The 10776-nt window shown below is 47.0% G+C and overlaps 2 protein-coding genes across 2 annotated transcripts in view; both read left to right on the top strand.

The window, feature by feature from the left end:
* EPS8L3 (EPS8 signaling adaptor L3) overlaps nt 1–1876 on the top strand; it is a 12480-nt gene extending 10604 nt beyond the window's left edge. The window contains exons 16-19 of the mRNA XM_074318808.2: nt 112–240; nt 541–614; nt 1098–1230; nt 1500–1876. Coding sequence (XP_074174909.2) covers nt 112–240; nt 541–614; nt 1098–1230; nt 1500–1511 — 348 coding nt within the window. The 3' untranslated portion in view covers nt 1512–1876. The remainder of the gene's footprint in view (nt 1–111; nt 241–540; nt 615–1097; nt 1231–1499) is intronic.
* A 5575-nt stretch (nt 1877–7451) lies between these two features.
* GSTM3 (glutathione S-transferase mu 3) lies at nt 7452–10494 on the top strand. The gene is made up of 8 exons (XM_019730564.3): nt 7452–7576; nt 7939–8014; nt 8387–8451; nt 9120–9201; nt 9294–9394; nt 9720–9815; nt 9905–10015; nt 10295–10494. Exons 1-8 carry the CDS (start codon nt 7526–7528, stop codon nt 10391–10393), a joined length of 681 nt encoding a protein of 226 aa, XP_019586123.1. The 5' UTR covers nt 7452–7525; the 3' UTR covers nt 10394–10494.
* The last annotated feature ends 282 nt before the right edge of the window (nt 10495–10776 follow it).

Genomic DNA, 10776 nt, shown 5'->3' with positions numbered 1-10776 from the left:
GGTGGCTGGTCTAGAGAGAGAAAAGGAACGTGGGAAGGGAGAAAGCCTTGTGGGAGAGGAGGAGGCTGGCTGCACAGAGGCTCCTGTGACTAAGTTAGTGGCTCTTGGCAGGTTCTGGACCAGAGCAAGCGGTGGTGGCTGGTGAAGAATGAGACAGGACAAAGCGGCTACATTCCCAGCAACATCCTGGAGCCCCTACAGTCGCGGTCCCCCGGGAACCAGCAAGAGTCACCCCCTCGGGTACTATGCAGCCTAGACTAACCAGAAACTCTAAGGCCTGGGTCGCGGGGAGTGGGGGGAGGCTTCAATGACAAGTGGAGGAGGTGGTCCTGGCTTGATTTCATCAGTATTATCACATGCTTACTGTGTGCCAAGTTTATCATGGGGCCAGAGCAGAGGACAAGGCTGGTCCCTGCCAGGCAAGCAAAGCATGCAGTGAGACAAGTGATGTGATGGCAGCCGAGAAGGGTCCCACATCATGGGGGCTGTGGGTGGCTCTGAGATGAGATAGACTCTGACTTCCAGTTCCCTCAATTCCAGACTCCAATGCTTCGACTTAGCTCCAGGCCTGAAGAGGTTACAGCCTGGCTGCAAGCAGAGAAATTCTCCACTTTGTGAGTGCCTAGAACCTCTGCAAAGGGTTCAGACAATAATCCAGGAGCCCCAGAGCCCCAGAACGTACAGCCTCACCTGCACGGTACACAACAGACGCATAGGTGCTGCCCTGTCACAGTGCTGCCGCCGCTGAGTTAAAGAGAGCAGAAGAGATGTGTTCATGCCTCCATTAGAGCACTAAGTGGGGAGCCCCTGCCATGGGGAAGGCAGCAGGATCAGGGGAACTCAGGAAGAACGTTGGCTGCCAGCCACCCCTCCCCACCACAAGAGTCTCTTCCAGGGCACTTCTCCCTTCAAACCCATGAGTTCTGAAATTGGATTAAGCCAAAATGTGTATCTTCCTCCTTCACCTCCAGATACCCTATTCCATGAATTCTCCTGTGACCCCAGCCTCCAGTCCCAAACAGCCCCTTTTCCGCCCAATTACTCAGGCCCAGGTCCTTCTGCCCCACCACTGACAGCTTCTCTGTTTTTGTTCCCAGCACTGTGAAGACCCTCGGGTCCATGATGGGGACCCAGCTGCTTCATATGAAACCCAGGGAGCTACAGATGTTGTGTCCACAGGAGGCCCCACGGGTTCTGGCACGGCTGGAGGCAGTCAGAAGGACGCTGGGGGTGAGGACGCCCTGTGTTCCTGAACCCCATTGGAAATGTGGGGTGCTCCCTGGGTGACAGAGGGTGTGCCAGGTAGATAAGCCAGCAGGCCCAACCCTGGGGTGGAACTGAGTGTGGTAGGTACTGGGCACAAGCTATTCCCCTAGGGGCTTGACTTCATGTCCTCAGGCATGCCGGGAGGCTCCAAGCTAAGTACTGACATGAGCTCTGGGTGGAAGGAGGGGTCCTCCCCTAGCACCAGCCTCATCTCAATCCTTTGCTGTCCTCAGATGAGCCTGTAGGCACGAATTCAGACACCTCCAAGACCAACGCCTTCTCACCAGCGAGATAGAGGATCTGATACTCTTTAGAGTCCCGAGAATTCCTCTTTCACGTCCCCAGTTTGCAGCAAGCGTCACACCCAGCTCACACAGCAAAGAGGACGAGGAAGCCCAGAGATTGGAGCAAATGGTGCCCCCTCTTGCTGTGTTGGGATCCCTCCCCAGTTACCACCTATTTATTGTCTCTCTCCTGAGCCTGAGCACATACGCTTACGTTTGTCAGGACTCTGTTTAGTCCCTTCCCTCCCCAATAAAAGCATCTTTAAGCTGTCATGTGCCTCTCTTGAGCTCCTTCTGGGCCAAAGGCAGGGAAGAAGGAAGAGCTGGGACACTGGGCATGAAACAGAAGCAGCTCTACATCCATCACTGGACCAGAATGAATGTGAGTGTGAGTTCCCACTGCAACCTGGAGCGGAGTGTCAGAATTTAAGAATTATGGCCCAAGCTCGGCTTACTCTCTTTCTAAACAAACTCCCAAATAAGGTTATGCTCACCATCTTTATCCTTCTGTGTCCATTTCTCCCAGTATATTCCAAGGCACCCAGCAGAGTGGAGGGCCAACATCTCCCAGGAGCAAAGAGTATTGGGGCTGACAGTGGTAGGTTTTGATCACCACACTGGCTGGTGAGCTAGAGAAACACGAATAAGCACGTCTGTTGCTCCAGGCTCTATACTTGGCAACTTCCTCTTTTAATACAACTTTTGTCCCCTTCTGTTGGGTAAGCCAACCTTGAGCTTCCTCCCTGGCTTGTCTCTAGTGGCAGAGCACAGGAAACACTGGACGGGAAGTCCAAAATCCACCAACTGGCTGTGTGAACTCTGGCAAGGCATTTCATTCTCTGGGCTCCTATTTTCTCAAAGGTTAAGTGAAGAGTTTGGACCGTCTGTGGCTTCTAGGATTTAGCATCCATAGCCTTCTTCAATCTCGTAACTGTCATAGGTTCCCTAATCAGAGGCGCTGCCCTGGATGCCCAGGGGGTGGGGAACTCAGCTCATGCCACGCCTCCAGGGCCCAGCAGGGCAACTCAGCCAAGTCCACACCTCTCTCCTCTTGAAGCCCATGCCGAGCCTTCAGGCTCATGCACCCAGGCGAGCATCGCTCTCCTGACGGAAGCAGGGTTTCAAGATTGAGGCAGATTCATGAGGTACACAGGTAGCGGGACAGTCCACAGTTTAACTGCAAGGGAATGTGTGGCAGGCAGGTGAGGATCAAAGGAAGTCAGTTGAGAGAGGGCGAGAGCTTTGCAAGCCATCAGGTTCCTAGGTGGGAACAGCTAACCTTATGGGGTACTTACCGTGCTACTATGCAACCCCATGTTGGGGATCATATTATTGCCCGCATTTTGTAGCTGCAGAAACTGAAGCACAGAGAGGTTAAGTGACTTACCATGGGTACTCGCTCTTGAAAAGGCAATTCGCTTATCAGGCCTTGTTTATCTCCTATAAGATGGGCACAAAACCTACTTCACAAAGTGGCGAAGCTTAATTATTAATTGGACTAAATGAGCTAACATATGAAATACCCAGGCTCTTGCCTGGCATATCATAGGTGTTCAGTAAATGTTAGTCTTATACTTCCAATGAATTGGTGACTGGACTTTGGTCATCTTGGGAGGAGAGATCCAGCCATTGTTAATCTGTCCATGCGCATTTGCATTGTTTTCCTTTTTTCCTTTTAGTGAAATGTCCTTTGAAAAAGTCCCACCCTTGCTTCAGCCAGACTAATGGGGAAATGTGATTTCCTACACCCAGGCTGGTTGGTGGGGGTACTCAGGGTCCTAAGTGGCCATGCTGTGGAGTCCCTGGGCCAGAAACCTTCTGAGTAGCTCTGGACTCCTACCCACCCACTCTCAATGCACACACCAGGGGTGGCAATTCCCTGTTGGTCAGAGTCACGGTCTAATTTTCGGTGCTTGCCCCCCTGTCCCCCACCCCCACCCCACTAGCTAAATATTTACCCCCCTTTTGCTGCGACAACATTCGGATATATCCAAATGAATATTTTCATCCGCTGACTGCAGAGTTCAAGTTTATCCCACAACTCAAAAAGCTTTTCCCTCTACTGCGGAGTTCGAGTATATCCCCAAGCACTTGAATCCAGTGCCAGAACTCTGTGAGTGCTACTATCAACACATAAGAACAGGAAACTCATGTTTATGTTTGTCACCTGTCCACCCTCGCAGCGTGCATTTTGTGCTCTGGTGCCAGGTGGCTGGTGTAGTTATTTTGCATTTTTATGACAGATTGGAGTTTCTTTATCATTACATTAGTTTTATCTGCTGCTTATTAGGTAAGTTTTTATTTTATGTGTATTTCATAGCATACTGAAGTAATAATACATCCCATTACCAAAAGATATACAAGGTCTGACGATTAAGTTTGCAAACTTGCAATGATGTTGCTAAGCCTTTGTTGATCTGAGAGGGATTATTCATTATGAATTTGTACCAACTGGACAAACACTTAACCAAGTTTACTAGTTGGAAGTGCTGAAAAGGCTGAGTGAAAAAGTTAGATGACCTGAATTTTTCGCCAACAATTCATGGCTCTTGCATCACAGCAATACACCAGCTCACATGGCACTGTCTGTGAGGGAGTTTTTAGCCAGTAAACAAATAATTGTATTGGAACACCCTGCCTACTCACCTGATCTGGCCCCCAATGACTTCTTTCTTTACCCAAAGATAAAGTAAATATTGAAAGGAAGACATTTTGATGACATTCAGGATATCAAGGGGTAATACGACAACAGCTCTGATGGCCATTCCAGACAAAGAGTTCCAACATTGCTTTGAAGGGTGGACTAGGCGCTGGCGTCGGTGCATAGCTTCCCAAGGGGAGTACTTTGAGGTGACCATAGTGATATTCAGCAATGAAGTATGTAGCACTTTTCCTAGCGTGAGTTCGTGAACTTAATGGTCCAACCTGTATATACAGTTCAGTAGCAGTAGTAACGAAGTATTTCGTATCCAAATTATTTTTTCCTCTAAGTTCAGAAATGAGTGGAATGAAGAGAAAAAGAAAACTTGATGATGAAGCAATAGAAAGGGGCTTGCAAGAAGATAGCGAACGTAACTCTGAAGACAACAATGACAAGGAAGACGAAGCAGAGGAGACCACTGACAATGTAACAGCAGCTGAACCATCTCCATCTACAAGCAGAGCATCACATTCCTGACATCTTGGCATAAGGTTTAGAAACATGCAAGATAATTCTTTTTTCTTTTTCTTTTTTAAGTAATTGCTGTTTTTTTGGTTTTTATTTTATTTTATTGGGAAATATTGGGGAACAGTGTGTTTCTCCAGGGCTCATCAGCTCCAAGTCGTTGTCCTTCAATCTAGTTGTGGAGGGCGCAGCTCAGCTCCAAGTCCAGTCACCGTTTTCAATCTTTAGTTGCAGGGGGCGCAGCCCACCATCCCATGTGGGAATTGAACCGGCAACGTTGTTGTTGAGAGCTCGCGCTCTAACCAACTAAGCCATCCAGCCACCCCATGAAAGATAATTCTTTACCTGAATTAGATTCTATTCTAGACTTTACCAGAAAATACAGTGTTCTTGGTTTCGACAATTTAGAACCATATGGGTGTTTTACTAAGTTTTTTTCCTTTGTCTGTTTTTGTTTGTTACCTGTGAAACAAACAGATATGCTGAAAGCATTCTATCTCAGATTGAAAAACTCTCGCCTAGGTCTAGGTATAACAAGTGGCAAGATGTTAATGACCAAATTATTAAGGCATTTGTAGCTGTTGAAATTGGGATGGGTTGGTGCACAAGGCAGCATTAGAGTCACACTGTCAGGATACATGTTGGTTGACTCAAACTCCTGATTTTAACACTATTTTTAAAAGGGATAAATATCAACTAATTAGTCCTTCCTTCCTTTTTCCAACAATGATGATGAATCTTCAAAGACTGATCGACTTTCAAAAATCAAGCCCATAATAGATTTAGTGAAGGATACATATATTTCCGCCTATAAATAGCAATAAGGAATTGTGTGTGGATGAACCCATATTGAAATTCAAGGGATGTCTATTTTTAAATCAATATCTTCCCAGTAAACCAAGTACAAAGTGGGGCATAAAGATGTGGTCACTCTGTGATTCACGAGCAGGATTTCTGTTGTGGTTGATGTATATACAGGCAAACACTCATCTCAAGATAGTCAAGTTGGGTTGGGAGCAAGGGTGATGTCCAGCTTGCTAAATGGATTTGAAGGCAAGGGACAGGTAGTTTATACAGACAATTTTTATTCAAGTGTAGAACTTTTTGAGAGTCTAATATTGAAATAAATTGGAGCATGTGGTACAGTGTGTGCCAATAGGAGAGGACTACCTTCAGATATAAGGATTTGCAAGCTGAAGCATGGGGACGTCCCGGTGATACGGGAAAATCATGATCGATCAGTGCTCACAGGGAGAGTTAAAATGATCTCCACTGTTGGGAATGGTGGTGTCAGGGAAGTGCATGTAAAATAAAAAAAGGGTATGAGAAATGTGTCAAAGCCAAATATTCAAATTCTGCACAATTCATTTATGGGTGGAGTTGATTCTTTTGATCAACTCTGTGCCACTTGTCCTTTCGATAGGAAGTCTAAGAAGTGGTATCAAGCCATATGGCATTTTCTCATTGAAGTGGCTCTAGTAAATGGCTGCATATGTTAAAAATGGCTGCATATGTTACAACATTCAAAACCCTAACAATAAACTGAGCCAGTGGAAATTCAGGGGAAAAGTTATAGAGGGCTTATTAGATGGATTTTTCAAGAAAAGATGGAAATAAGAGGGGTTGTAGGATGTCTGCATCAAAAGAAATTAGGCTGACAAAGCGCTATTCTCCTAGGCAATTTGAGGACAAGGAAAAGCTGCCTGATTGCTGTGTGTGCAGCACTATGTCCTCACAATGTGCAAAAAAAGGGAAAGGTGTTTGCAAACGAAAACAAACCACGTATTATTGTGCTATGTGCCCTGGAAATCCAGCAATGTGTGTTGTTCCTTGTTTTGAGAATTATCACTCAAAAGAAAAATATAAACAATCCTGTCAGTGTTCCAGGAAGGAAGTTTAGGAAGACAGATGTACATTTTTCTATATTTTTGTGTTTTTCAAGAATGAATAATAGGAAATTTTTATACTTTAATCATTCATTTTAATAAAATGTACCACCTTAACTGTATTTACTAAAAAATACAGATACTGTAATTATTGTAAAATTGTTATTCAGTGTGAAACTGTTTTAAGGACTTTTCTCCATTTACAAGATTTTTTAATGTTTTCCCTGTGGCTTGCACTGTCAACAACAAAGATGTTTTGTATGCCATATTGTGTAAGATTTGTAATAAATTTTTTATGACATCAATACCATTAAATTCTAATTTATCTATACTTAAATCTAATTGATGCCATTTAATTTGTTTTGAGTATTTTTTGCTAAAATTCAACATAATGGTAAATGTATTACCATATATAACAAAGGTTTAAAATAAGAATAATGTCACTTATATACAAAGCAGCTCAAAATGTTATTATTAAATGCATAAAATAGTCCAAATATCAACTTTTTATTTTTTGTGGATTTTTGACACATTTTGAAAAAAATACTTCAAATCAATTAACGCAGTGAAAGGATTTACAACACTAGTCTGACACTACAGGAATAATCAGAGCCCTCACTGCCTGGGCTGTGGGCGCTCTTCCCGCCCTGACTGGCACTATTAACGGACCAGAGTCCCAACCCCAGGTCCCCCATCTCGCGCGCAGAATCCCTCCTCGCTCTAGCCTCGGGATTGCAGGCCCCGAACCCCAGTGACTGCAGAAGTCACGCCGCGCGCAGTCCTGTGGTTACGCGGAGCGAGGGAACAAGGATGGGAGGGGGCGGAGTCAGGACACGTTGGCCCCGCCCACTTGCGTTGGCTATAAATTTCCAGACGTTCCGGCGTCTTCCTCCAGTCCTCGAAGGCAGGGAAGTGGTGTCACCATGTCGTCGTGCAAGTCGGGTGTGGTTTTGGGTTACTGGGATATTCGCGGGGTGAGTGAGTTCTCAACGGCCAAGCCGCTGGGTCAGAAAGACTGACGCGGAAGCGGCCGGGGGCTCAGGGTCAGCGGGCTCCCAGAGAAAGGGCTTTCCTCCGAGCCAAGCCTCCCTCGCTGCGCGACCAGCCCCCGCCGAGTTCCCCGGCCGCGGAGGCCGACCCCTGCCCGCTCCCTGGGATCCCGGGCCCCCGCAGACAGGGACTGAGGACAGCCAGCCGCTGGTGCCGGTCTCGGGGGTTTAACGACCTACTCGGCAGGGTGCTTGGTCTCGGGAGCCCCTGGCGGGGGACGTTAGCGGGCTGGGGGTGGGGGCCGGTGGGAGCTGCGCAAGCGCTGACTTGGAACTCTTGCCTCCAGCTGGCGCACGCGATCCGCCTGCTCCTGGAGTTCACCGATACAGCCTACCAGGAGAAACGGTACACGTGCGGGGAAGGTAAGACCGCTCTGGGTTGCCAGTGCGCCGCCGCGCTCAGTCAAGCTGGCCCCACACGGTCCCTGTCTCTTGTGTCCCAAGGATGGCATCACCCCAAAGTGGAGGGGGACCAGTGTCCCAGTCACCCGGGAGCCCTCCGCTGTGTCCTGTGTTGGGAGGGAGACATCCTTTATCTGGCTGGAGCTGGGATTCTCCCTGTGCCATAACCCAACTCCGTCTTAACACTTAACCAAATAGGCCCCAGAGATTAAATGGTTAAGTTTTGGGGCCTGGGAATGTAAGGTATTGGGACTAGGTTATTTCGTTAGATCTTTCCACCGTCCTCAGGTGGGATTAAGGAGGTTGGGTCCCACTTCATTCTGTCTCTTACAGCTCCTGAGTATGATAAAAGCCAATGGCTGGATGTGAAATTCAAGCTAGACCTGGACTTTCCTAACGTAGGTGGCTTTAGGAGAAGAAGGGCAGAAGGGAAGGCTGCCAACAAGTGTATCCTTGCTTCTTTCTCTCTCGTCTAGGGGGATCTAGAATAGGGTTCTTAACCTGGATAGAATTCGCAGAATTCATGGATCCTTGAACTTGAATGCAGAAAAATCCCATTTTCATTTCCACTAACTAAAGTTAACAGTTCCTTCTATTGTGAATATAGGCAATAAGTGACACTGGTTATTAGCCGTGTCTGTGACTTTGTCTAATTTCTAGTAGAAATTGGGTATTTTCATATCACATGTTGCAGATATTTTAAATAAATATTCATCAGACTTTGAAATTGTGAGTTATTTAATTCATTAATAAGCTCATATTACTCTATTACAGTTTTGTTTCTTAATGTTTTCATAAATCACGTAAATATATGTAATTTGCTTTATGCATTTGAAAAGCTTATTCTGAGAAAGGGTCCGTGGCCTGCACATGCACACAGATTAAGAACCCCTGTCTAGATTCAGGTGGGGACCCAATTGCTACCTTCAACTAATTTTCTTCTTCCTCCTAACACAGCATCGTCTCTCTACTGTTCACTTCCCTGCAAGTCTCACCTTCCCCAGGAGTGAGAAGCAGGAAAGCCAGAGAGTCGGGTTGTTCATTTGACCTGTCCTTTCCCTTCCAGCTGCCCTACCTCGTGGACGGTAAGAACAAGATCACCCAGAGCAATGCCATCTTGCGCTACATCGCTCGCAAGCACAACATGTGTGAGTGGGATCGGGTTGGTGAGGGAGACCAGCTGGCTGCGCGGCTGGGAGTGGATGATGCCAAAGGTGAGTGCTTGTCATTTGGTCTGCAGGCGGTGAGACTGAAGAAGAAAAGATTCGAGTGGACATCCTGGAGAACCAAATAATGGATTTCCGCACGCAGCTGACACGGATTTGCTACAACTCTGACTATGTGAGCTTCCTTAGCAGCCAGGCATCGAGGGAAGGGAGCAGATAGGAACCTACGGGTCAATTCTCCATTCTGCTCCCGCTACCTTCCCGCCAACCCAGTCAGTCAGAGTCGGAAACAGAGCCCTTTGTTTTTGGGGGAGTTGTCTGTCGTATAAATCTGGTGTTGGCCCCTCTTCCTCTCCAAACCCTTTCGTTCCATCCTGCCGCCCTGAAGGCAGTGAGAAGACGACGCCTGGAGAATGGGCCACTAAGTGTCCTCACTGGCCTGTGCCCTGATTAGCTATGAAGATGATGACAGCTATTCTCACTCTTTTTCCCTCTCCCAGGAAAAATTGAAGCCTCAGTACTTGGAACAGCTACCTGTACAACTGAAACAGTTCTCCTTGTTCCTAGGGAAATGCTCATGGTTTGCAGGGGAAAAGGTAGGAGGAAAGGAAGGAGAGGGGATACCTTTCTGTCTATTCAGATGCTCATGAACTCCCTAGAGCTGACCGTCTTATTGTCCCTCTAGCTCACCTTTGTGGATTTCCTCAGCTATGATGTCTTAGATCAGAACCGTATGTTTGAGCCCAAGTGCCTGGAGGAATTTCCAAATCTGAAGAATTTCATGTGCCGTTTTGAGGTGAGGTTCCCTGCACCTTTCTCTTATAAAAACACTCAGGCTCCCCTGGGCCCCAAGGGACCCCACTGTGGTTAACACCAACTTTTGCCTAAAGGGATCAATAGTTAGACACCTCCAAACCTTTACGTCTTGGGAAGGGCCTGGCTCCTATACCCTGAAGGACTATCTACAAGAAATGGGGAGGGGGAGGGGAAAGCAGGCAGCATGTGAATGTTGCTGTTTTGACATAGGTCTGTTGGACTCCGTTAGAGTGTCATGTTTGGTGTGCTTTTCCTTCAGGCTTTGGAGAAAATAGCTTCCTACATGCAGTCTGACCGCTTCTTCAAAATGCCAATCAACAACAAGATGGCCCAGTGGGGCCAAAAGAAATTGTGCTGAATAGGAGGCCGACTTGCGCGGCCAGTACTATTCCATCCTACCCGTAGGGGGCCTGTATTCTCTCTTTGCTCTTTTCTCTTCAATAAATAGCACTTAGGCGACTGGTGTCCAGCTGGATTTCTCTTGGGAGTAAAGGCTGGAGGAGAATAAGGGTATGTGGAGAATTACCAAGATGTGAATTCAGTCCCTGCAACATTGACACCCCCCCACCTCCCAACCGCTTTCAGTGGCTAGCAGGCCTTGCTCAAGCCTTGAGATTAAGAACTAGAAATAAAGGTGAGATTGCACAGTTGTAGAGAACAGGTGCGTTACATGGGACTGGAGCCCCTATGAAGACCTGGTAAAGACATCAAATAATACTGTGGTTCTGTGTACTTAACTGG

This window comes from Rhinolophus sinicus, chromosome 7, assembly GCF_057876585.1.
Source record: "Rhinolophus sinicus isolate RSI-liver-muscle chromosome 7, RSI-T2T, whole genome shotgun sequence".
Lineage (NCBI taxonomy): Eukaryota > Metazoa > Chordata > Mammalia > Chiroptera > Rhinolophidae > Rhinolophus > Rhinolophus sinicus.
The sequence above is the reverse complement of the archived record's forward strand: the minus strand, read 5'-3'. Positions and strand labels throughout refer to the sequence as shown.

Bases quoted from the DNA above. Each gene is read 5' to 3' on its own strand.
- GSTM3 (XM_019730564.3), top strand. From the start codon at position 7,526: ATGTCGTCGTGCAAGTCGGGTGTGGTTTTGGGTTACTGGGATATTCGC. The intron at 7,577-7,938 runs GTGAGTGAGTTC...TCTTGCCTCCAG, and splicing joins GTTACTGGGATATTCGCGGG to CTGGCGCACGCGATCCGCCT. The intron at 9,816-9,904 runs GTAGGAGGAAAG...TTGTCCCTCTAG, and splicing joins CATGGTTTGCAGGGGAAAAG to CTCACCTTTGTGGATTTCCT.